Here is a 27,416-nt window from a genome sequence, read left to right on the forward strand (position 1 = left end):
ATCAGCCAAGCCCTGGTGCTCTTAGATCTGTCAGCGGCCTTTGACACGGTCGATCACACCATCTTAGTCGACCGTGTCAAAGAGGCAGGCATCAGCGGGATGGCCCTTAACTGGGTTTGTTCCTTCCTTGCGGACCGCCATCAATCGGTCCGTCTTTCCCAGTTCACAGCAAACCGGACGAGAGTCACCTGCGGTGTGCCGCAGGGTTCATCCCTGTCACCCCTTCTTTTTAACCTTTACCTCACCCCCTTGATCCGCTCCCTCCGCGGTAGGAATGTCACTGCATTTAATTATGCAGATGACATACAGCTCGTTTTCAATCTCGACTCCTCGGACGAAGCGGCTCAAGATTTCCAATCCACCCTCTGCCATATCAGTAACTGGATGAGCACTCACCATCTCAAACTCAATCCCGACAAGACGGAGCTCATTCTTGTCGGAGGCTCATCCAACCCCTGGAACTCCACCTTCTGGCCCCTTTCCCTCGGCCCCCCCCCCCCCAACCTGCGGACAAAGTGAAAAGCCTCGGGATTTACATCTCCCAAGACCTCTCTATGAAGCACCAGGTCAGTGCCACTGTGTCCTCTTGTTTTTTTCAGCTCCGGAAGATCCGGAAAATCGCCCACTTCCTGACCACTGAAGCCCTCACCTTGGCACTGCTGGCGTTAGTCATCTCTCGGATCGACTACGCCAATGCCCTGTATGTTGGCATCCCACAATACCTAATCAGCAGATTGCAGCTGATTCAGAATCAGGCAGCTCGCCTTATCTACCACCAACCAAAACATCAACACATCCGTCCCCTTCTCAAGGCCCTCCACTGGCTCCCTGTTTCGGAGCGCTGCAAGTTCAAACTTGGCTGCCTGACTCATAAATCTCTAGCCGGCACCGGTCCCTCCTTTATTTCTTCCCTCCTGCACCCTTATACCCCCTCCAGGAACCTCCGTTCCTCTCATCTTGCGCTCCTTCAAACTCCCCGCTTCAAGCGCAAAAAACACGGAGGTCTCAGATTCTCCTTTCTGGCACCCTCATTCTGGAACTCACTGCCACTGGAACTGAGACTCTCCTCCTCTCACCTTCATTTCAGATCTCTCCTAAAAACCCACCTCTTCCATGGCACTTATTCATAATTTCCTCTCCCCCCGCTCCCTGCCTCTTGTTGAATAAAGTGAATAGCGCCAAGAAACCGTCCGGTGAATGCCGCGCTTTATAAGTAATTTTTACATTACATTACATTACATTACATTACATTGATATCGAACATAATGAGCTCTTATTAAAGAAAACGTTGGAGACCCGTGGTCTACAAGGTGAGAACTACTACCTTTGCTTGTTTAAACTGCGGATAATAGATTACATTTATCAAGGTCATAAGGTGTCACAGCAGGCGGTAAAGAGGGGTTAGAGGCGATTGTTTTGTATCCAACATCTGGCAAATTTCAGTGCTTTTTCGGTTTTTGATTGTAACCATGATTTCTCTACACATTTTTTCTCCCTGAAAATGCAGACGGTTTTTATCATCTATTAATATGTGATGCTATTATAGCTGCCCATCTGCTCAAAATATTTTTAAGTTGGAGGACAGAAAGATCAAATTTACCAAGAGTTTAAAGTGCTCCACCAGGTGGTGTTGTGGGGAAGGAGTTATTGTTGGGTAGCTATCAATAGCTGGCAAATTTCAGCCATTTTAGGTTTCAGATTACTACCACAATTTCCCTTCGGAATATTTTTTCCGAAAATGTAGGTTTTATATCTACGTATAGTAGTACATGATTTTATTTGAGAACCACCACGTCTATTAATAAAAGACGTTCAGGTGGACTTCATGTATTCCTTAATAATACCCTCTGAGCTTGCAATACATAAAGGCATGGCCTGTTAAAATCCAATGGCACAACCAGTACATGCGTGGGCAGATTGTTGGCACCGGCGTTAGAGATTTATAATGTTAAAGCTTTAGTTACAGTTTTGCATGGTGCGGAGCTGTGGGGCTGTACTAAACTAGCAACCTGTTGGTAATTGAACATACATTTTTTAGATCTCTGTTAAATCTACCGGCAAGCACCCTGTTGACTCCACTCTACCTAGATCTGGCCCAGAAAAGAATTGCTCACAAAATTGAGCTTAGACTGCTCATGTTTTGGCATTGCTCTATGCAGAACTTTAGCCCTATATAGTGGGTCTTCGTGAATTGATGACACCAACATGTGCGAGTAAGATCCTGTGGCTGCGTACCCTCAAGAATATTTTACAGAGGCTAAGTCTAGGTGCATATTGGGACCAACCGTAAACTCTGTGTAAGATTAATAAAACTAGCCTTAAAGCGGTTTATTGGGGTTTTGTGGAGACCGAATTTGTAATAAATTGCAAAGGATTGCTCTTGGCTGCTTTTATTGATTTTAAAACACCACCTTTTGAGAATACTATAGATGAAAGTGTACCTCCTCTAGCAAGGAAACTATACCTTAAGTTTAGTTATGGCTGCCTACCTGTAAAATCCTTCAAATGAAAATGGTGTAAAGTAGGAGATAGGGTGGATGAGGACTCTACCTGTTGCCAAGGGCAATCAGAGTCAAACAAGCATGTATTATTTTGTTGTCCCTTGTATTCTCAGTCTCCAAACAAATGGATAGCCCCACTCTGTAGAAATTGGAGTAAGAAAACACAAGGAGGCATACAGAATAATGCAGACAGATACATTCTGTATTATAGTTTTCTGTACAGCCAAGTTTTTAATGGCAATGTGGATCATGCGTGCTAAGTGTTCCCTTAATAATACCTAGGCTGTTACACCACTGAAGGGCCCTATAAAATTGTATTGTGTAACCTGAATTATTCTGTGTGGACTACTGTCTTTTAATACTATTCGAAACATTTACTGAATTTTTAAGCTGGTTTTCATTATTTTTATGATAAATTCTAGGTCCATTAAAAAATATAACTATTGTTTTTATTGTGCTGCTATTGTAATGGATAATGGATGAGTTTTGTAAATGCTTATGTTTTTTATTGGGGTTTGTTTTTTATGTTGTACTTTTTTTATCTATTGTGATCGATATAAAGTTTTTTTAACTGAACTGAACACACTCACTACAGAAATGGCCTGTATAAACTTCAGCATGCCCTAGCCATAGCACCCTTGCCAGTAGTACCTACAGAGCTTAGCATGCCATGCAGACACTGCATGGCTACACACACACATTGTCTCCAGTACTCACTCTTTGTCACTGGACATGGTCTTAAAGTAAATCATGTGAAGTTTTCAAACTGTAGTCAATGTTATGTAACATCTGCTTTTACAAATGCTTCTACAAATGCTTTATGAGGAAGCAAGGCAGAACTTGAAATTTCTGAACGACAGCTGGTGCATCTCTAAGAACCAAGACAAAAAAAATCATGAACTGTTCAAGATAGAGCTGGTTGAGGAAAGCTTTCATTACCTTTTTTTTTTTTTTAAAAGGTGATGTTTGTGTCAAGGAGTAAATAAGTCGTATGGGGATACCCTTGCCAGTCTCCTATTGCAGGTGTATTTGGAGGCCTTCCGCCTAGTATGAACCAGGGCGGAATTTGCATGATCCTGAAGCTGGGAGGAGATAGGTGTGATCCGGCGGCGTATCGCCCCATCACTATGATAAACACGGACGCGAAGATCTTGACCAAACTTTTAGCGGCCCGGCTCGCACCGCATATGGCCCATTTGATACACTCGGACCAGTGCGGTTTTATCCCGGGACGTAACACCGCCATGAATCTGCGGAGGTTGAACCACATTCTCCATGAAGTCCGGGATAGGGAGGAGCACTTGGTCATAGTGTCGATCGACTTAGCTAAAGCGTTCAACACCGTTGACTGGGGGTATCTGCTGGAGGTCCTTTGTGTGATGGGGATGTGCCCTAACGTTTGTCGTTGGGTCCGTCTGCTGTATACAGCCCCCTGTGCCAGAGTGAGATTGGGTGCGGGGTGTTCGGAGGACTGGCGCTTGGGTTGGGGGGCGCGGCAGGCGTGTCCCCTCTCGCCACTCCTCTTAGCACTGGCCATAGAGCCCTTGGCTGTTCGGATCCGGTCGGAGATGGCGCAATGGGGTATTCAGGTGGGGGACACTTGTAACGTGGTGTCCTTATACGCAGACGATGCCCTCTTTTATTTAAAGGCACCGCGAGACTCGCTGCCCATATTATTGTAGCACCTCGACCGTTTCGGAGGGGCTTCGGGACTGAGGATCTGGCGGGATACGGTGCTGGACCGCTAATGGACCTACCGGATCTTGGACTGCGCTGGGAACAGGAGGCATTCCGGTATCTCGGCATTCAGGTGGCCCCAATAGATGCGCAGGTGCTGGCCCGGAACGTCGAGAGGATTCTTACGTCCCTACAGCACTCGGTAACCTTTGGAATACTCTGCCGCTCTCCCTTATGGGAAGGCTAGCTGTCGCCAAGATGGTGATGCTCCCCAGGACGCTCTACGTCCTTCAGAACTCGTTGTGCCCCATTCCCCCGCGAATATTCCGCACCCTCAACATGCTGCTCACGTCTCTGCTTTGGGCGGGACGTCGTAGCAGGGTTGCTCTGCATAACATGGTCCGGAGATGGGAGGAAGGCGGCCTGGAGGCTCCGAGGTTTGATTTGTATTACTATGCGGCACAAGTACTGCCGGCAGCACGGTGGTTCGCGGAAGCAGACAGTTGGGAGATGCAACTCTTGGCCGGGAGAGCAACTGAAAGGACGTTACAGAGTGCATTAATGAAGGGTCGGGGCACGGATCCGGCCCTACCTAACGTGGTGCGCCACACAGCCGGCATCTGGCAGCGGTTCGTGGAGAGGGTATTGGGACGGGCCCCCTTCCACAGGGAGTTGCCGGTTTGGATCTTGGCACCCATAGTCGCCATGGAAGAGGACATGTCCTTTAGGGACTGGAGGTCGGGAGGCTGTGCGACCTTGGCTGACCTGTACCCAGGTGAATCCTTTGTGTCGTTTGAAGAGGCTGAGGAGGCCTTCGGACTGGGAGGGGGACAATACCTACATTAGCGGGGCCTTCAGGAGGTGGTGAAAGCGGCCTGGCCCCAGTTCCCAGAGACGCCCCCGGTCTCACATACTCTGAACATCGTTCTCACCTGTGGCAGGGGTTGTAGATTGATTTCCTTGCTTTATTCAGCCATGCGTCAGGATTCAGCCCAGACGGTCCAACCCTCATGGGGGGCCTGGGAGATAGATCTGGGAACGGCCTTGGACCAAGGGCAGCGCAAGCGATTAGGGTGCCTCACACGTAAGGTGTCATGCAATGCATGGTTCAAGCTCACACACTTTAATTTTATGCACCGCACTTATCTGACCCCGGTTCGATAGGGAGGACACCTGCCCCAGATGTGGGGCGGCACAGGCAGGGTTCTTGCATTTGGCCTGGGACTGCCCCTTGGTGAGGAGCTTCTGAAAGGATGTGGTGAAACCTATAGCAGCCACTACCGGCCTTTGGATAGATCTTACCCCGCTCCACTGTCTCCTGGCCCTGGTCCCTAGGCCTAAGAGAAGGAACCTCCCCTACAAGCTACTGCAGCTTATGCTAGTCCTGGCGCGACGTAGGGTGGCCATTACCTGGATGGGGCGGAGGGCTCCTGAGATCTCAGCATGGCTTAGAGATATCCGGGAGTGGTCCCTGGCAGAGGAGACCCTTATGCAGTGCGCACGTCAGGATGATAAGCTGCAAAACGACCTACTGGCCTGAAGGGTCATGTGTAATGCAGGGCTGGCCCTGAGTGACTCGGAGGGGACTAGTGAGGAACTGTTCACGCCGGAGGGGTCGGGGAATTGATGGGGAGGGGGAGGGTGTGGGGGACTGTTAGATTTGATCATTGTGCAGAATTCGGCTGCTTCCTCATGTTCGTAGTCATCTCCTATTTATACTATGCTTCTTTCATTCCTCATGGCCGTAGCTTGACCTGTGCTGCCTGTACCCTTCAGTGCCATAATGAGGCCATCGATCTGTATGCAAGTTTTTATCTGATGCCATTTGTGGGGGGGGAATGTTTTTATACATGTTGTATAAGCAAAAATAAAGTTTAAAAAAAAGGAGTAAATAAGTCAGGGGAACACAGTGATACATTTTTCTGATTATGTTCTATCACTTTTGGGAATGAATGTTTCACATTGGTATCCTACTTTAACCTTATCTATTTTAAATGAGTTGTGCTGAAACATTTTAACCACTCACCCCCAGTCAAGAGATCTGGGTTTAATCCATTGTTCTTTTGCTCATTAGGCCACCCCAGTTTGGACATAGCCATATTCAAATCAGTCTTGACCCTGCTCCTCATGGGAACACTCCATGCCAAACTACCAGGCCAGGCCAGGTCCTCCCTGGACTAAAAACAAGCATCCTGGGACAGGTTTTGGGGTATCACCCCTCATCAGCCAGGCTAGCTTGAATCCAGTGACACAGCGAGCAAGTGACCCACGTCTGGGCATACCCATAGCCACTTCGGGCGAACATAACAACAACAAGAAACTGTTCAACCACTCACCCCTAATCAAGGTATCTGGGTTCAATTATTCGTTCTTTGCTCACTATGCCAACCCAGTTTAACCCAGACATATATTTATTGTTGATCAAGAATAACATGACATTTGACTTTAACAATTTCCAATTGCGTAGATCATAAGCCCTAAGTTTATTCACGCTAGTGGAGGCACAACCCACAAGATTTATTAATGACAGTCAAGCTGGCAGTCATTTATAAAGCATTACCAGAAACTGCTGTTACAGCAGTTCCTGTCAATGCATTTCGCTGCTTGGTGCAGGGCTCCATTAAATTGACAGAGCCCTGCACCAAACCGTGCTCTCTCACGGTGAGGGAAGTATTAAGCAGTTCTCACCCTAGCAGTGACAGACAGTGAAAACGGACCTCTAATGGTGTCCGTCTAAATCAGGTTGGGGAAAATACAGGTCAGACTCAGACAGCCCTTATTCCACAGGGCCATCTTTACCATAATTTAGCCTGTGGTCCGCACGCCTCTAAATTGGTCAGGCGGACCACTATGTTGCCAGTTGCGGTGGAGTAGAACTACAGCCAAGAAACAAATTGGCCCCAAGTCATGAGGCTGCTACCCCACAGAGGTAATGATGGGCATCAGTATGGGGGTAGTGCTGCCATAATTCTAATACCTTGTTCAGCAAGATGGCTCTAGAGGGAGGCCTAGTAGAACTTGCTGCTTTGTGGCCTACCACAGGATGGCCAAGACCACTCTAGGACTGGGGGATCTATGTGAATTTTGCAGATGCCATCATGGTGACCCTCTAGACCTCAAGAAGTTTAAGGTTTTAGATTAACTGTCCTGGGTACGCAAGTACCTGAGAGACATGGCAACCTGAGAGATTACAAATATCCCCTTGGTCTAAGGGGTCTATGCTGCCCTTCTTGAGTCCCAGAAAGTTTAAGATGTTACTACTGAAGCTACTCGAGGGGATAGGGAAACATGGGTGAGCCCACTACTTTCCCCATCTGTTTGAAATCATTCTTGGTTGGCAATGTCAGACACAGACAGCATGCTTAGTATCGCTGCCTGCACCTAACGTAGCACCAGTCTGGTGATTTCGGTCTATAGTTAGGAAAATGGGAGGATTTTGTGAAAAGAGGACAATGGTTTCATGCTCACCAAAATAAAATTCCAGGCCCAAATACACAATTAGGAGCAGCCTTTTACATTTCCCTATGTGTATAGCAGAGGCCACCTCTACAGTGGGGTCTGCCACATCAGGTGAAATTTACTCTTCAAAAAACAAAGGGCATTGTCATCCGTTTGTGCCTCCTTTACTAGTGTTGACAGAGTATGCCATCAACGCACACAGTCTTTAAATTAAAAATGCAACTAATTTAACAAATGGATATTTGCTTTGTTCTTTTTTGTGAGTTCTTCTTGCCAGAGGTCATGTCGCTTTAATTCGTGGTCAATGATGTTCATGCAAAGAGCACCAATCTTGTAGTGCGTAATCAGCCCATGGAACTGAGAAAAACTGCAATGACAAATGAAAAGAAAATGGTCGAGTTAAGACACAGTATTCATCAGTGGCTTAGAAAAGATGACCATGCTGAATAAAGCTTGAGACTTTCCTGATGATCTATCTGCTGCCTGCTGCATTAATCAAGGTCTCCTGGATATGAAAAGAAATAACATTCTGCCCACGTTTTGTTCGGTCCTGGATATGAAAATAACGTTCCTGCCTGCTTTTTGTTCAGTCCCTGCAAGGCATGGGTACCTACCCCATCTTTGACCACCCCTCATCTCAATGCAGATCTTAACAATTCTTACTTGATGTGGTCCTGTACTCCAGATCAGAGATGCCCATCACATCCAGGTAACAAGTATTAAAGATTGAGCCTTTATAAGTTTTTAACAATGGTAGGGCTGGCTAAACACACCTCTATAGCTAGTTTCCATATTCACTTTGGGGTAAATATGAGGTATTATCACAAAACAAGAAATTGGGAACGCGCCCCCGCACCTCAGCATTTCCACCTTCATCATTTTTATCACATCAAATGTATGTGCATTGAAGCTCCTGTACAGTTGTTTTAGGCCACACCACTGAAGTCGGATCGATGCATGATATGGCTCTGTAACAAGTGCAGCATTACACACAAACGATACCACATGCCAAAAATGCAATTGTGTATCTGTAAAATGAGAAATTCATGGCTGTAGAAAATGAGTCGCCTAAGATAGAAAAAGGGCCTTCACCTTCCTATGAATGTTTGGCAGTGTTCCTATTAACTAGGGAAAACAGGTGCATATGTGAGATAGCCTGAAAAGTTGAGCAGAGAGCAGCGAACTGTATTCTTCAATTACCTGCAAAATCAGCAAAATAAAACAAAGTAGAAAACCCCATACACTGTCGTGCTGTAAAGAATTGCAATAAAAGGTGATGGACTGCCTCAGGGAAACAGTCTATATGGAATTTAACATACGGAGGTGGCTATAAAATTTATATTTACGTGTATCTTTATGGTGCAAGTGTAGCTGGTGAGCTAGAGTGCTTAACATGGGCTTGAGCTTATGCGTACGAATCACGATAATTTTTTCATTTAATTTCATTTTCATTTCATGAAGCTTTATTCGGTACATAAAAACAATGACCATAAAAGCACACAAGCAAAATATATTACATTATGACAAGTACAGATTAAAAAAGACGAATGTTTTAAAATATCAAGCTTTTTCTAAACTGAATAGATTAACATATAAAGGTAGCAATATAAAAACATTTGTCCGCAGAGTTCATATTATAAATCAACTTCATGGTGTCATCCACATTAAAAATACCATACTTTACAAACAATGGTTTTAAGTAAACAACCCTAACATTCAAAAATAGCGTGCAAATTAGCATAAAGTGCAGGGTGCTTCTTTGGGTGGGGAAAGGCCACCAGGACGTGGGCCATTCCAAATCTAAGTCTAGATGAGACAAATCTATGGGCTGGTCTAGTTACCAGGCTCAAGTACTGTTGGAAACCTTCACTTTCAATGTATTTACTATAAAGATGGAATGTGGTAAGGCTACCATTAGCTGCTAGACGTTTTTGGGCTCTATACAACAAAAATATTTTTCATATCCTGTTTAGGGATATTTCCAGCAGAACATGGGTCTGTCAGTATGTTGCGCCCATAAATAATCTGAAAACTGTCTACAACATACTTAAGCCAAGATATCTTGGTCCAATTATCCAGGTCTAGACAGTCCTTGATGACAAGTTGATTAAAAACTGTCTCTTCCTTACACCAAATAGCTCGCCAAAGCATCAGGGGCCTTAACAAAATAAGGTCACCCAAGTAAGCAACCCCAACTTCTCTGTTGATCAAGTCGGTTGGGGCTGAAGTAGGTAAACAAAGAAGTTTTTTGAGGAAGACATTTTCTTCCCTTTGCAAAGAACCTACATTGGTGTAGCCCCACAGTCCTGCCCCATATAATGCAATAGAGACACTCCTTGCCTTATAAACCTGTATCATATCCCTGATTCGCCTATCACCAATCTTAGAGGTGAATTTAAATATGACATATGCGCTTTTTACCATCTTGGACCTAACACTTACTAAATCCTGAGACCAACTACCATCATGCGAAAAAATAACACCCAAATAACAGAATCTTTCCACCTGCTGGACTTTCACCCCTTCTATAAAAAAGGCATGATTTTTATTGGTTCTAGCCCCACAAATCATAGTATGGGTTTAAAACTTATTGATCAGCAGCTTCCTCTCCCCTATAAAGTCAGAAAACCGATCCATCAGGCGCTGCAAACATATGGGGGTCCGTGATAGGAGCACAGCGTCATCTGCAAAAAGCAGAACTGGCACACTGGACCCATCAACCTGAGGAGCATCGGCCTTAACTGTCTTCAGAGCGGAATCTACGCCGTTAATAATTAGAGTAAACAACAATGGGGCGAGGACACAGCCTTGTCTTATTCCGCGCTTTACGTTAAAGTTTGAGGTACACTCCCCACTTGCCCCATAGCGCACACAGGACTGCATCTTATCATATAATCTAGCTAAGAAGAAGATAATTTCCTCTGGTGCTCCATGCTCTAACAGAACTGGCCATAGAAGGGAGTGGTCGACCAGATCAAATGCACTGCTTAGGTCGGCAAAGCAGAGATATAAATTACCAGGCTTAGCCTTGGTATACTTGCCAATTAATAGATCTAAATTCAGGCATTGATCTAGTGTCCCACGGCCCTTTCTAAAGCCATATTGGGAGTTCGAAAGGATCCCCTTCTCATCGGCCCATTCTTCCAACCTGGACAGCAGCACTCTATTCATGATTTTCACTGATGAGTCGAGCAAACTAATTGGTCGAAAATTACTTGCTGCTGTCTTGTCCCCCTTTTTATAAATTGGGACAATAATCGAGTCTCCCATGTAGGTGGAATCGAGACTGTTACTGCTGCATTGAGGACTAGGGTAAGTATAGGACCCAATGGGGACTCCATCAGGCCCCTGTGCCTTTTCCCCCTTACTGGCCTTTATACTCCACTCAACCTCTCCCAAGGTGATGTTTAATGGGGCTATAGGCCAATACCTTTGTTCTGCATTGTTCGGACCACTAGCTTGAAATATGGCTGAAAAATGGGAGACCCAGGCATCGCTACTGACATTGGATGAAAGTTGCGGAATGTTATCATCTTTAGAAAGGTGGAGTTAACTGTGGACCAAAACAAGCAGCTATCAGAGGTAACTGTTGCCCGCTTTAAACTATCCCACGCTTCTTGCTGCAGTTCCCTCTTCTTTTTTGAAAGTGCCATTTTATAATCAGGTCTCAGGAGAATAACTTGATTCTTATCCCTAGGTCTAAGGGCTAAAGCCTGTTTCAATTGCAAAAGAAGGGTTGTGCTGACATGGTCAAACCAACCCTTACCATGGGTGGTCCTGCCTGGCCTTTTTCATGTTAATATGGTATCAATAATTTTATTAATATTAACAAAATTATTCACAGTAGAGACGGACACAATTCCTGATGTCAAAAATGGCATTAATATCTACCATGGATTAGATATAATTATAGGAATTACTGTTGCAGATTTTTCCCCTTTCTACCTTAGCCTAGTCCCATTTTCCCTATGAGGCTCAATATTAACTAGGGTATTGGCACTGGGTGATTTCTACACTTCCAAGTTTCTATTCTCATTACAGTACAGTTATTATCACTTAAAGTGGGTACCTCTATTACCATTTTCAAACAGTTTGGTACAATGCTGGAAGAGACCATGATATGATAGATATAGGAATTAGTATTCCTTCCTGTATAAGTAGGGATAATTAGGCCATTAGAGTCTTTTACAGGCTGCACCAATTCTAAATCATAAGTTGTCATAATACTATTAATTGTCTCCCCATAGGTATTATGAGGGAAGTGTGGTGTATACTCATCACTATTGTTTTGCACCCCACATGCCCTGGAAAAAGACAATGGACAAATCAAAGAATTAAAATCGCCTAACCAAATACAATTAAAAATACATTTTGCTTCTGCTACAAGCTTCATGAGGGCACTTTCCAATTCCTCTATAACTTTGTGCCATGAATTATTAAAAATATTGTTATAGAAGTTAATTAAAAGCACTTCTGGGCCTTCTTTCATTTGTACCCATAACATTTGGGAATGAGTTCCAACTGTTATATGTTTTACAACTATCAGCGATAAATCCACAGATAAAAGAAAAAGCAGACCTCCCTTTGCTCTGCCGTGCCGGGACTCTGAGGCATCTAAGCTGTAACAAACAAATCCATCAAAGCTGGATTTTGTGATGCACCCAGTTTCTTGGAGACATAAAATATCATATGACCTAATCATGTCCTCCCATCCCAACTTATTCGCTTTGGATGCCGGCTATGTTACAGCTGACAATAGAGGTGCCTCCTATAGTACAATTTTTGGGTTTATCTTGGGCAATATTATAGTTGACACCATGTACACAGGGTTCAGTCTCAGTTAAACCAGAATTAGGGTCCTCAGTACGTGTTGATTGCTGGTTATTCAGTCCCCTCTCTATAGCAGGGGCAGATTCTAGCCCACTGTCAATAATCGCTTTAGAGGAGATATTCTAGGTTCGCTCCAAGTCTAAGCTTGCCCCACCTAAGTATTTTTCTTGGGCATTTAGAGTTATGCTCAACGGAGGTCTAATAGCCTTTAGATGTCAGTCCTTCCGGTCCAGAGAGCTCAAAGCTTGATATCTATTCTGTATGGGTACCTCGAAAACTGGACAGTGGTTGGGGGTGAAGGGTCTGTCTCTTTTAGTGGCAGGAGATGTCTTACTAAGATGATTATAAAAATACCCCAGTGGCCGCACAAGTACATCCTTCATGTTCGGAGATAGAGAGGCTGCTCTAAGCAAAACAGTTGCGACATGCTGAGGATATTTAAAATTAACAATGACACAATCACCCCAACAGGACTTTCTTGAGTTGCCAATCCAATTTACTCTTCTAGTTGTTAAAATTTGGTCGAAGTAATTGGTTGGGAACCCACAGTGCCTGTGTAACCATGAGACCGTTTTATTTTTAAGTGAATCATGTGATTCCTGAGGGGATTGATCCTGACTAAGATATAGAGGAGGAACATTGGAAAGGACAACTACATAGGGCGCACAATCTGGTGGAAGATTAATAAAACGACTATTCTTGGGTGCAGATACTCCAATCGTACTTGCAGGCTCCGCTGTTATCTTTACGGTTTGACTTCCCTCTGGCGGGCCTGGTGTAACTACTTTATTTGAACTGGGCTTCCCAGCAAGCGGCTTCGGGATAGTAACATTAAGTGCTACACCCCTCTCTTTGGGCCTAGGGCTGTCAATCTTGCCAGTGTGTGCATCTAAGAGTCTGCCTAGTCTAGACACTTCAGCTGTAAGTAGGTCTATTTTATCCACCAAAGGCTTGACAATAGTTTCAAGTTTTCCCTCTGTAATGCTAGCTAATAAATCGAATTGTTCAGTTTTAAAATTAACAGCACTGTTCTTAGTCAAAGTCTCATTGTCGCAGACAGTATTCTTTGGTGTGTTATCAACTCTTCTCTTGTTTTTGTTTCCCCCACGCTTAGTTTGTAATTTTCTACAGGCCCTCATTGTTCTCAAGGCCGGAGAGCGCCGTGGCGGGATATCGTCAGATGCTTCGGGAGAATCCTGGTTAGGAGCCGGCGTTACTGGTATTTCTGTTAGTATAACGTCAGGATCACAATTTGCGTCCACAGCCACTACAGTATCAGCTATAGGAGATGTAGAGGGTAGGTCAAGTGGGCTCTCCCGGCCCAGCGACTTTCTCCGGTCATTGTTAATCTTGTTTACAACTTTTACTAAATAATTATCCATAGTAGATTTATGTTTGGACATTTTAATTGCCGGTAGTTGAACCAAAGGACTATGGGTACAGATAATTGGTGTCATAAATAATGTTTTTAGTCTGCTCAGGGACACCAGAAGCGTATAAGCACTACGTTAAGAATAAAATCGTATAAAAAAGTCTTTGTTTTAAAACTTACTGGGTAGTAGGTATAACAACAGCCAAGAGGGGTTGCCCAGCCCAGCCTCGTCCTGCCCCGGACTGCCACAGACTGCCCGCCCTTTGCCCGGGCTTCGCCCGGCGCCGCCCGCGCGCTCCCGTGAGGCAGGGGTGGCGCTGCCTCTTAAGCGGGAGGCGGATGGGCACTGCAGGTCAAACAGAGGTTTTCCAGTTAACCCAGGTAAGAGCAGGGGCCGCAAAGGTTCCGCCGGTCAAGTTGAGATGATCAATTAGGAGGCAGAACATTTGAGGATAGTGGGTTCCTGTTGCTTAGGAATGCAGTATCTCTGAATAAATTAGTTTAAACAACACATATCCTATCTAAATTGCAGAACTATCAGCCAGTTCTAATGTTGATGGACATACTGCCAGATACAGAGTGTAGGTGAAATTGCATTATTAAATTGTTTGTCTGTCGATGCCCAGACCTAGTATGGCGTAGTCCTCCTGAGGTGGTGCTTTCTCAGTCCGATATGCAGTGAAGTCACTCTTGGTAGCCTTGCACGAGATACAGCTGGTCTTAAAGATGATAAAGGCTAAAAGGGGAAACCACTGTTATTCCAAACATTTGAGTGAAAGCCAACAGTCATGACATGACTCTGCCCTGTTCCAGAGAAGCCACTTTACAAGAGAGGTTGCCTAAACCTGGTGTTACTCTGAAGAGTAAGGGGAGGACCAACTTGGCTTGGTAGAAAACTGTGAAAAAGGGGTGAACTGAAAGGTCTAAAGTTCTCAGATGCTACAAGATTAACTTATTGTTACTTCCAATGGTCTTTCAAGTCATAAGTCGAACAGGGCAACTGTGCATCGGTTCAAAAGGGGTTGCCATTAAGGTAAACACAAGATTCAAATCCTATTGAGGAACAATGAGTCGGAGGAGACAGATAAAGGAAATCTTTCATAAAACATGCCACGAGTGGTGATTTAAGCAATGATAACTGGTCAGTAAGATGCACGAAAGCTGACAAGGCAGTCAAGTAGCCCTTCACGGCAGCCACTATTAACCCTTGCTGTGCAGAAGACAGCGAGAAATGCAGGCCTTCTAAAGGAAGGATTTAATCTGGTCCACTTCATTTGATCCGCACAATTGCACAAAGATGTTACAGCGACCCACATAAAGGGATTTAGCAGATGCTTTTTGGTCAGGCACGGTGATGTCTTCAACTTGTCAGGGAGGAACACTCCCTCTAGCAGGCACTGCTCAATGCCCACATGAGCAACAGCGGAGTTTCTGAAATTGGAGTGGAGGACCTTACCATCATGATACAAGAGTAGTTCCATGATGAACAGGAGAGGAAGAGGTAGCAGGATGCAGAGTTCTAGGAGATCGGAATCACTGGATATGAGTAATGTAGTCCCAGAGACCATGTAAACCTGAAGCCTTTCCCCAGGAAACCATGCAAACCATTCAGAGGGAAGTGTATGGCACAGAAATGAGGACACTTCCTGTTCGGAGAGCAGGAACCACCCGCACATTGCACCCTTGCAGCGGCTAGCCCGGCTGGGGGCCTGGGGCTAAATCTTGAGTCAGTAGCTGGACTGATTTAGTTTCACAGGGCTAGACAGACACGGGGGCCCAGTCGCTCCTTCAGGTTGGACCCCATCAACCCGAGGATCGATGGCCCAAGACCAAGCTAGTGCATCCGGACTACGATTTCGACCGTCAATCCCAGTCCTCCCTGCTGCGGTGTACTGTAGGGGGTGGGCCCCATCTGACTACTTCTTCGGCCAGAGCTGCCCTAGCACCTTGTGCCTCAAGAGAAGTGGTAAGGGGATCCAGGTGGAGCGAGATTTGTTTTGTAGAGTGGCATCAGGACCTCACGACTAGTATGGCAGTGAGGCCTGACAGTGAAACAACACTATCTTAGCCCATGGGTAGGCGGTATAAGCCTTTTACAGAACCTTCTAGGAGGTCTAGAGAGTGGGGATTACCCCTCGCCTTCGCCACGATCAGTGTCTGCTCCTCCACCAATCTTACAAAGCAGCTCCCTGTTCCCATACTAACAGAGTGATGGCCACATCTAAAACGAAGAAGGGTCGTTCAAGTTGGCGACTTGTTGCTGAAAGGTGCAGGGGACGCCCAGCAGGAGAAGCACTCCGGCAGGGCAGAGGGCGCCAAGGGCTTGGCTACCTGCGAGTTTCAGGAATCCGTGTTTGATACGTTGCGGGAGGACCTGCAGACAGTAAAAAAGGACTTGGCACTCGAGTTAAGAGAAGTGCGCAGAGCAATTGAAAAAGTAGGGCAGAGGGTGGCGACCATTGTGGAGGGAGCTATGCAAGGGACACAGAAATAGAAGCCCTCAAGCAGGAAATTATCCACCTCCAGGATCAGCAACTTGATTTGCAGGCCCATGCATCAGAGGAGTTCCTTTGGGAGCAGAGGGCAAGGACCTCTATTATGTCCAGGCCCTCTTCAGTAGTATCTTGGGGGACGATGCCCTGTACAACATCAAGATAGACGGTGTCATCGGGTAGGTCTGCCCCAGGCACCGCCCTGCCTGCCAGCCGACATCCTGGTTTGTGTCCACAACTTTAGAGGAAGCAATACTCAAGGCTGTCAGAAGGGAGCAGAAACTACAATTTTGCGGTCATCCGCCACAGCTGTACCACAATCCCGCTGCTTCAACCCTGCAGAAACAAAGGCAGTTCTGCCCTGTCGCCAATCACATACTCTTAAAGGGAATTTCCTACTCGAGGCCATCCCTTCCACCTTATTTTTCAACTAGACGGCAATTCATTCCAGTTACACTCCCTGTCAGAGCATCGATCATGGGACTCCCGAGGGCCTCCATGGGAAAACAAATCCCTGCTACATCTGTTTGGGGCCTAGAGCTAGATTGACCTGGCCACCATGGCCAAAGAGCGATCAGATGTTTTGCGCTCCCTCACCGGCGACTGCTCACTCTCACCTTGCGCAACTCCACTCCACTTCCCACACCCAGACCCCACCTTGTCGTTTGTGGGGGATCTTGCTACATTCACCAGACACAGTAGCAGCTATCAAGAAAACATTATTGGACTACCTGGCCCTAAATTACACTGACATGGTTGCCCTTGCGGCTGTTTGGGAGGCCCTATAATTGGTCGCATGTGGGGCCCTTATACTGAAGGTCAAGAACCACAACAAGCTGCGGAAAGGTAAAAGGCAAGAACTTGGGAAGTCAGTACTAGAATTGGAATTCCTCCACAAGCGCACAGGAGCTCCTCGGGTGTGGCGCAAACTGGAGTAGGTGAGGCGCCAGCTCGCACGGCTAGACCAAGATAGAGCAGAATTTGCAATGCTACACCTCAAGCATGAATATTATCTTGGGTCCAACAAGGCAGGGGGGGGGGGGGGGGAACGCTAGACCATTGGTTGCGTAGCAAGCAGCATGTGCATGAGGTCAAGTCCATCCAGCGGCGTTCCGGTCCGAGGTGTCCAACGCCACTAGCAAAGCTGAGAAATTTCAGGCGTATTATGCTGAACTATACGCAAGGGATCCCTACCTGGAGCCAAGCCCCCAGCTTAACATCTGGGCGGCAGTCACCTATCTTCACACTGGAGAATCTGAGGCACTAGATTGACCTATCCGAATAGAAGCAGTGATCAGTGATCGCAAGACTGAAGCCTATGAAATCACCGGGCACGGATGGGTTCAGCGCTTTTTTTTATAAGAAGTTCTGTGGGGAGCTGGCCCCATTCCTGACCGAACTCCTTTGCCGAAACGGCCCTATGCAGCTCATACCGCCCCATCTTCCTTTTAAACGTGGACGCAAAGCTGTTTGCTGGCATCCTTGCACATCGCCTCAACCCTTTGATGCCAGGACTCATTAAGCCGGATCAAGCTGGGTTTATCCCCTCGTCAGTGTGGGGATAATACCAAGCGCATCTGCCATCTAACTGACTAAGTGCACCGTTCCTGGTAGGAGGTCTTACTCCTGACGGTGGACGCAGAAAAGACTTTTGACTGGGTTTATTGGCCATATTTATTCACAAACCCTATAACAGTTTGGGATGGGCGAGGGGTTTTGGAAGTGGATCAAAAGCATCTACAGCTCTCCCAGTGCTGCAGTTCGGGTGAATGGGATTAGCTCATACAGTATCATCATTGAGTGAGGTACGAGGCGCTCTCACTGCTCCTCTTTTCTCTGTACATGGAGCCATTCACGTAGAAAGTTAGAGATAATGCGAATGCGTCAGGTATCCCCTTGGGTTCCGAGCAGCACTTAATCAGCCTCTACCTCGGACGATATTATTTTCTCTATCACGCATCCCACTCCTCTCTTCCAGCAATCATCGCAGAACTACACAACTTTGGGGCCACATCTGGCTTCCGAGTGAACTCACAGAAGTCTCAAATATTAAATCTCTCAGTGACACTGAACACAAAGCTAGCACTACAATCATGATTTGACTACCAATGGGTCTGGACAAACCTCCCCAACTTTGGTCCCGCTCTAGCATGGAACCTTCCTAAAACTGTCCAGACTAACTACTCTAACCTAATAGCTCTAATTCGCAAACACCTAGCGCACTGGCAAAGATTATCCCTCTCCTGGCTGAGTAGAATAGCTGCAGTGAAAATGAATGTCCGCCCAGCGCCCTGTACATTTTTAGACACTCCCCTTACCCCACCGCGCGGGGTGCTGGGCACCCTCTGAAGGGAAATAGATTGTTTTATCTGGGTCAAAAACGAAGCCAAGATTGTAAAGGCATTCGTTCCAGCACACAAAGAGGGAGGGGGGCCTGACAGGTGCCCAATGTACTACGCTATGATCAGGTGGCGCAGTTGTGCTACCTGGTTGAATGGAATCACCCTATGACGGAGAAACACTGGGTCTTCATGGACCAGACAGTGGCAGGTGCACACATCTGGCGTGAAGCTTGGCTCTCTCGTGCCCATCGGGCATGGGGGCTCTACTAGTCTCCTGTGACCAGTTCAGCGATAAAGGTGTGGGATAGAGTGGCTGTGACAATGGGGCTCTCATCCTTCCCTTCTCCCATGACTCCCGTTTGCAAACCTGGATTTCCCACCGGGTATGACTCCAGGTATCGCCAAGCGTTGGACGGCAGGCGGGTGCAAAAGAATGGTTAGCCTCATCGACCAAGACAGTCTCACTATTCTCTTCTAGATAAGGAATGATTCACTTCCCACAACTGATGCACTGATGGCTCAATCCTGAGACTCGGGCGGGTAAACGGAACAATGACTCCCCTTTGAGAAGTGGCTATTCCTTAAAGCGGACGATAAAAAGCTCATATACGAGATCTATCGCCTTCAGCAGCTTACACCAGCAACATTAAGAATACGGGTCAAAATCGATGGGAATCCGAACTGGGACGTACTCTTGGACAAATATCGGGAGGACATATTCTATAGGGTGCACCATACAGCTCATAACTCTGCTCACACTGAAACTGCATACAAAATCATCAAGTACTGGTACTACATCGCCACGCATATACAGAAATGGAACATGCAGGGTGATGGCCAGTGCTGGAGGGGTTGTGGTAATCTAGGGACGCTGCACCACCATTTATGGCACTGCCCAAAGTTTACCAGATTTTGGGTGGAAGTACTGGGTGACATCCACTGCGCCTTTAAAACTGAGATGCCGCAGTCCCCCACTTACACCCTTTTAGGACTATCTAACACACTGACATATCCCCTTTGCTCCCCCAGAGGAACACAGATAGCACTGGTCCTGAACGTGACGCACAACCTGCTGCTGACAAACTGGGGCGCAGACAAAATCTCGGATCACAGACAATGGTTCCTCCAGTTATGGTCTCTCCTGGGTATGGAGCAACTGTCTATGGCGACCGGATCTGATCTTTCAGCTTTTTTTAAAATATGGTCCCCCTTTATCTCCAACCTATCCTAAGATTTTAGGGAGCTGTCATGCCCAGTCTACTTGCGACTTTAAGGTTATTACCATTACCAATGAAGAGGCTGGGAGCACATGAACCAACTGGCCCTTTTGCTTGAATTGCTGCCCTTGATACTAATAACCTGATGGTATGGTTCACTGTTGGAAGGGGTAGAGGTGGTGGCGGGCAAGTGGGTTGGTTTGTCTTGTTTTTTAAATTTTGTTTTCCCTGGTTTATTGTTATTATTTGGCCAGCAATTCGACCTATTGAGCACAGCTATTCCCTGTCATGGTTGCACTGAGTTGTTATCAGGGTCTGAAGATTGTTATACTCTCCTTTGACACTGTACAGTTTCCCTTCACTCTGCACAAAATATGCAGTCGGCCATTAGGGGTTGTAGACATGCTGTGTTACATTATTATCCTATTGCAATAACATTCTGTTGTATAGCTACTCTATTTCTACCACATATCAGACCTCTCAGCCGGCCTAGTCCGGCGTGTAGGCAGCTGGCTGTGTAGTAGTGAATACATATGATTTGCCAACAAAAAAGATATTTCATCCTAAAAGAAGAAGTACATTTGCTGGGAGTGCCTACAAAAGTTCAGATGGTTGTCTCTGCCAGGACTACTGAGGTAGAGAATAACCATTAAATTCTCTGTATTGGTGATGAAACTGCAAAGCTGGTCAGCCAGCCCCAGCGAGCGAGTAGTACCCTTACTTTTATTTTTAAGCACTCCTCGGAGGAACCAGCCTTTTCTCCAAAAAGTCACTCACATTTGAAGTGCGTGTACATCAGAGTGGATTGGACACCAAGGAAAAAGGCAGTTGAACACACCCAGGCATGGCGACTTAGCGTGACGACTCTGCCCATGGAACAGGAAACAATATCCACAGAAACCAAACTGTGTTTCGGGATCTGCTTCAAAGCATCCAAGCTAACACTAACCAAGTTTGAAACAGTTTCCTTGCTGTGTTCCAGCAGATTTACAACTGCCAGATGTGTTAATTCCCACAGCACATAGACACAGCGATCCAGTGAGCATATGGAATTCATTGTTCGAAAGGTGAGACTGCCAGAAGCCAAACCTTCCTGCCCATAACAACTCTGTCTAGAGGGGCCGTAGGAAGCCAGAACCATGAGGTCCTTCAGTGACGGGTAAAAGGAAAAAACGTTGAAGCTGTCCTAGGGTACCTAGCAATCTGTATATACACTGCAGGGCCTACAAACAGCTTCTCCCAGGCAGCTGGAACAGCCTCTGGTATTGCCTTGTTAAAAGGAAGAGAGAGGTTGTAAACATTTCTGTCAAAATATTAGATTTTGGCGTCTCAGAGGCAAAGGTCAGCTTTAAGGCTTCTGCAGCCTTGCGTGTCACAGTGGTAAAGAAGGACCCTTCTTCTGTTCATGGGCCAGAGATGCAAAAGATGCACCCTTCTAATGAGGTATTCAGACCACCAGCATTTTTAACATAAAGGTAAAGGTCAAAATCAGAGTAAGAATGGAAGCATATTTTGGGCCTCAGTGCTAACATCTTCATAGGGCCATAGTCTTTATCAGGCAAAGTTATGGTATTGGCATCTGATAGCAAATCCACCTCCATCAGGGCGAATCTCTGGGCCATAGGAAGAGCTGGTTCATCCAACAAGCCCTGACTCCCCTCTTCAGTCACCATCATTATTTCAGCTAACTGAGGGTAGCAGCAGTGGTAGATGGCGCCGGAAGGACAGGCATGAGTGACGTGGTCCAGGCTTTTCTTTCTGAATGGTGAGGCTTAAGCCTGTGGAGACACCGAGCAGGACAGTTACGGAGTCACCAGGTCCAAAAGGTCTGCGGTGGATAGGGGCTACCAGAGTGGTAGTTAAGAAATTCAACATGCCAAGACAGAAGGCTTTGGCCTGCCTAGGGTAACAGATGGAGCAATAAATAATGGTTGAATCTCTCTTAGGGACAGAATTCACTGCCAAGATGAGGAAGAGCCCGTCACTAGGAAATTGTACTGTAATTCAGAACAGCTGTGGAAAGTGGACCATTTCCTCAAGGAAGAAGAGGAAATCCTCCTTTCTATGGGGGACTTTTTGTGTTTATTGTGCAAGACTTCTTCGGCTATCATTCAGTGTTAGGGTGCTCCCCTGGAGAAGAAGGGAGTACATGCTAGCATTTCACCTACGGCCTTGGTCTTTGCGTGCATGAGGTAAAACTAATCATAGGCCGTTGAGTTGTGATAGGAGCTATGCAACATGCAGATGTTGTGAGGATAAAATACACATCCGTTTCTGGCACTTACCAGGCCTTGAGACTTGGTGGGGAGGAGTGAGAAGTCACCTCCACTGTGACCTTCCCCTCACCTCTATGACGACGAGGGCCCCCCTACAACAACTTCAGGGCCCTGAAACTATCATCACCCGCTCCACCAACATTGTTCTCTTCTCCTACGGGTGCCACTTAAGCACTTCTGCAGCATCAACTACGGCGGTAAACATGATAACGTCAAAATGATCCTCCTCTATAACAGAGCTGTTCTGGGAGTTGCATGCATCACAGCCACTTGGGAGCCCCCAGGCTACGACATCCAAGACAAACGGCTACTAGACTCCCAAGCGTCACCAATCAAAAGACGATATTCAAACACCACTGATGGAATACCGTAAGGATATCACATCTCTCCACCAATATTTCAATAGAGCCCCGTTTGACCTTGATCATTCCCTATGCCAAACAGAATTGTGACTAGAGTACATAGACAACACTGTGGCGGAACAGTCCCAAGAGAACAACAATCACACATCCTGCTTGGAGGTTTTGGAACAACAACAAAATTCACTACAAGTAAGCTTGACGATCTATTGAATCGATTGTGTCGCAACAATATATTCTGGTCCGAGGCACTGCATCTACGATATAAACAGCGGACCTGGAAACCCTTGTTCAAGCCTTATTCGTACACCTACTTCAACTTCCAGACAAAACCCCTGTCCTACTGAACCACACTCAAATGGATTAATCCAATTAGCAGCAGCAACAAAACTTTCCCCCTTATGTACTAACTCAAGTCCATAATTATTAGGTGAAAGAATTTTTCTTAAATGCGGTCCGACAACACAATCATCTAACGTTTCTAAGCGATGCAATCTTACTATTCCAAGATGTCTTGGCCCAAATGCTAGCGAAACTAAAGGACATTTGGAAAATCACCCAACATCCCCAAAAGGAAAAGATCCCCTCTTCAGGTTTCTTTTCATAAATAAAGATAAGCCTCATGTGGTGAGAGACCTCCCCTCGCCCCTACCAATGCAACAGAATCAAGATCATGTCCCCACTAATTTGTCGGACCAGAGAGGCAAATAGCGCTTCCAACGTTTCAGAATATCGCGCAAGGCGGCTCAAAAACGTTGCCAACAAAGGGATATCAAACACTGCCAATAGTCTTTAAAAGGAAGATGTTTACCATGATGCAGGGTCATCGATGACTAACGGTCCCAAGAACACTACTACTCTAAGGATGGATAAGTTACATACCAGCAGACCTAGTTCTGGATCGTAGGAATGTTCATTGAAGTCACAAACCTTGAATAAATCTGTGCTGCCTGGGCGGACTCCGTAAAACCTTCTTCAACATATATTTAGAATCCAGGAAAATATCTGCACAGTGCTCATCATTGAAAGCCATTTTCCATATCATTCCCGTGTAGACTATCAAAGATGTATTTTCCTGGAGAATGCTTTAGAAGAATAGTGGAACACATCTCCTGGAAAAAAGGACTTTTTAATATTTGCAACACAATGTTATACAAAAAGGCTGTTCTTGAGAGTGATGGGGAAAACAGCATAATAGGGTAACACTGAAACTATGAAAAACATAAGCTGTACCTTTAAGAACCTGCATTGCAGTGGCCTGTGAGTTTGTTATTTTTTACGTAAAACACAGGTTATCAATGGAACTAGACAGCTGGGGAGGAGGGAGGGTGTTTATGAATTCAATGAAGATTCCTACAATGCTGAACTATATCTACAGGTATCTAACTTTTCCGTCTCCGTCGTAGGATTTTTATTGATAGCCATAAACCTTGAATATAGTAGCAAGCTAAAAGAAAAAACTCCCTACAGCGGCTGTCATGAATACATACCCTCTCAGTCCGTAAATTGTTGGACTTCAGACGTATCAATTCGAACCAGAGCATCAGACCCATAAGGACAAGATAAACTATTTGAATAGGTTTATTAACGTTTCTTGTCTAAATCTAGACTCAGCAAGAGTATCAATGTCTAGACAGTAGTGTCTTGTAAAGGTAAATCCAAGTAGCTGCCTTACAAATGTCTAAGATAGGGACCTGCCTCATCCAAGCTATGATTGCAGTTTTAGCCCTTGTTGAGAGAGCTTTTGGTTTGTCTGGCAAAGGTTTGTTTGCTATCTGGTAACATAGTGAAATGCATGAAAATATACACCTAGACCCTGTCTCATAGGGCAAAAGTTTATGAACAGATGGGTAGATTTCCTAATGGAATTTGTCCTTTCTAAATAAAAGCAGTGGTGTATTTAGACCTACAGCCACCTGGGGCGGACCCTGAGTTTGCCACGCTGTGTAGAGACCGGGGTGGGTGGCAGCCAATGTACGACTTGCTCTCGGGAGCTCAGGGATGATGGTAGTCTACAGACAACTTGCTCACCTCCACCACCCCCAAAAACAGTGACCCCCCCCCCCCAGCTATGTCACTGAAAAAATTGATAGCACTAGTTTAACAATAAACATCTGTAATTCAGCGCCAATATACTCCTTTGGGGGTGAACATGCGCTTTACAAATACACATGTTATGTTATGTTTCAGGTCTAGGGAACGTAGTGTCCTCTCGGCTGCAGATGTAGGGTCTGGGGAAAAAGGCAGGCAGAGTGATAGATTGACTGAAATGAAACTCTGAGACCACCTTAGGCAAAAAGAAGGATGTGTACGTGAGGCAACCCTATTGTGATGGTAAACTGTAAAGGGTTCATTAGCAGAAAGAGCCTGCAATTTACTAACTCTACGAGCTGAGGTGATTGCAACTAAAAAGGCTGTTTTACATGACAAGTATTATGTTATTTTGATATTTATAGAGCGCTGCAAAGCACCCTGAAAGGGTCTCTAGGTACTGTATCTTCAGACAGGAGCCAAGGTAACAAAATTAAACTAAGACAGATTAAAACACCCAGGTTTTAAGAGAATTTTTGAACCGTCTACAATCAGTGTAGACATGGAGATGTGATGGAAGCTGGTTCCGATATTGAGGGGCTAAGTATGTAAATGATGCAGTGTTGCTTTATGGATTGGTTCAAAGGGAGGACTATTAGTTTTGATGATACCAGGTTCAGCTCCCAAGGAGATGAGTGTCTCCTGACTGGAGGAAAAACCTGCTAGAGCCCTTCCTAAAAAAATCCTTGACTACTGGAATCTTGAAGAAAGACTGTGGTGTCTGATTTTCTGTAAGAAGGGATGGCTGCTAGATGAACTCTAATCGAGGTCAATTGAAGACCAGGTTCAGCAAGATGTAATAAATAAGGTAGAATGACATTCTCCTGCATTGTAATGTGGTCATAGTTCCTAGCATGACATCATAAGCAGAAATGTTTCACTTAAAGGCATGGCATGTTCTTGTGGTTGGACATTTGACTTCTTTTAAAATGTTCATGCAATCTGCCAGGAGACTTAAATGTCCGTACTGGGTGACATCAGGAGTCATGCTGCCAAATTCAAAGAATTGATAGTTGGATGGAAAATGTTTCCCTGAAGTTTGGAGGAGATGTGGTCTGACTGGCGGACACTTGTGTTGGGTTATTGATAATTACAGGACATCTGTGTACCTATCACTACTATCTTGGCCAATCCAGAGCTATTAGTATCATTGTGATATGTGATCTCATTAATTCCTGAATTAATCACAGAATCAGTGGAATTGATGGAAAGGTGCAAACAAATGGAGCTGGCTAGTCTATAAAAAAGGGCATTGCCCAGAGATTGTGCCCAGAGACCCTGGGTGTGTGTGCTTCTGCATTTTTGGTTTCAGGTGGTGGCAAACGAATCTATTGTTGGTGTGCCCCAAGCTTTGAAGATGGATTTGGGCGTCATGCTAAATAACAAACTTAGCATGGAAACGCAGGTTACAAGAACAGTCGCCACCTGCTCAGCCCTTACGCGCTCATTGCGCAAAATCCTGCCATTACTACCACCTCCAGCCCGAGCATTGATAGTCAGGTGCACTATTCTAAGTCGCCTTGACTATTGTAACGCCCTCCTGCTTGAATCTCCTTCGACACTGCTGGACAGACTCCAACGAGTTCAGTCGGCGGCAGCCAAACTGGCACTTGGATGGACCAGGAGATCCTCGGCCACCGCTGCCTTGGCCGAGTTGCACTGGCTTCCCTTGAAGCAACGTATTGCCTTCAAAGCCCTTTGCTTGGTCTTCAAGGCACTACACGGTTCAGGACCTAGACCTCTCCAACATCTGTTCTCTTGGTACATCCCTACCAGAACACTTAGATCCGTAACCGCCTGCCTTGTGAAAGTACCCAGATTCAAGAAGGCCAGGATTGGGGGAAGATCCTTCAGAGTAGCTGCTGCCAAGCTCTGGAACACTCTGCCTGCCGATATTCGCCAAATTCCTCACCTCCTACCCTTCAGGAAACTAATAAAAACATGGCTCTTCCCCCAGCCTTCTACCCCCGCCCGCCCCTAATCAACTCCCCCGCCTATAACCCAGGAGTAAGCTACCAGCGCCAGGATACCTGCCAGGTGACAGCCGTGCTCTATAAATGTTTTAAAAAAATAAATAAATACCTGACCGTTGAGGACCCATGTGTGATTCTCTTCGTGGCAACGTCTGAAAAAATACACCTCTAAATTATGAACTCCTGGGATATGAAAGTCTGTGATAGAAAGCCCTCTTGCTAAAGCCTAATGCCACATAGCTTCAGCTTGAAGAGAAAGAGGTATTGATCTTGTTCCACCCGGTTTGTTTATATAAAACATTGTAGTGGTGTGGTCTGGCTAAATCATTATGTCACTTGATTCAAGTGATGGAAGAAAGGCTTTGAGAGCTACGTGAATGACTTTCAGCTCCAATCAGATTTATATGATAGGACGGTTCTTTTTGAGAATAAAGACCTTGAATGGCAAGATGTTTCGTATACTCGCCCCAACCGGTCAATGAGGCGTCTGTGATAATAGCTTGAGATGGTGTTGGTTTCTGAAAGAGGACTCCTGTCAGAAGATTGTGAGGGTTCCTACCATGAGAGAGATTGAAGTGCATTGAGAGAGAAGAATCAGCTCTTCCCAGAGACCTGTCTTCTGTAACCATTGATCCTCTAGGCACATTAGGATTGTGAGGGTTCCTACCATGAGAGAGATTGAAGTGCATTGAGAGAGAAGAATCAGCTCTTCCCAGAGACCTGTCTTCTGTAACCATTGATCCTATAGGCACATTAGGATTGTGAGGGTTCCTACCATGAGAGAGATTGAAGTGCATTGAGAGAGAAGAATCAGCTCTTCCCAGAGA

At 45.7% G+C, this 27,416-nt stretch overlaps 1 protein-coding gene across 1 annotated transcript in view; it reads right to left on the reverse strand.

Annotated features, from left to right (window-relative positions):
* KIFAP3 (kinesin associated protein 3) overlaps positions 1-27,416 on the reverse strand; it is a 1,607,567-nt gene that overhangs the window by 1,011,023 nt on the left and 569,128 nt on the right. Inside the window, exon 7 of the mRNA XM_086964434.1 lies at positions 7,880-8,004. Within this exon, the coding sequence (XP_086820560.1) occupies positions 7,880-8,004 (125 nt within the window). The remainder of the gene's footprint in view (positions 1-7,879; positions 8,005-27,416) is intronic.

Source organism: Lissotriton vulgaris, chromosome 1_1 (genome assembly GCF_964263255.1).
Source record: "Lissotriton vulgaris chromosome 1_1, aLisVul1.2, whole genome shotgun sequence".
NCBI classification, from domain to species: domain Eukaryota; kingdom Metazoa; phylum Chordata; class Amphibia; order Caudata; family Salamandridae; genus Lissotriton; species Lissotriton vulgaris.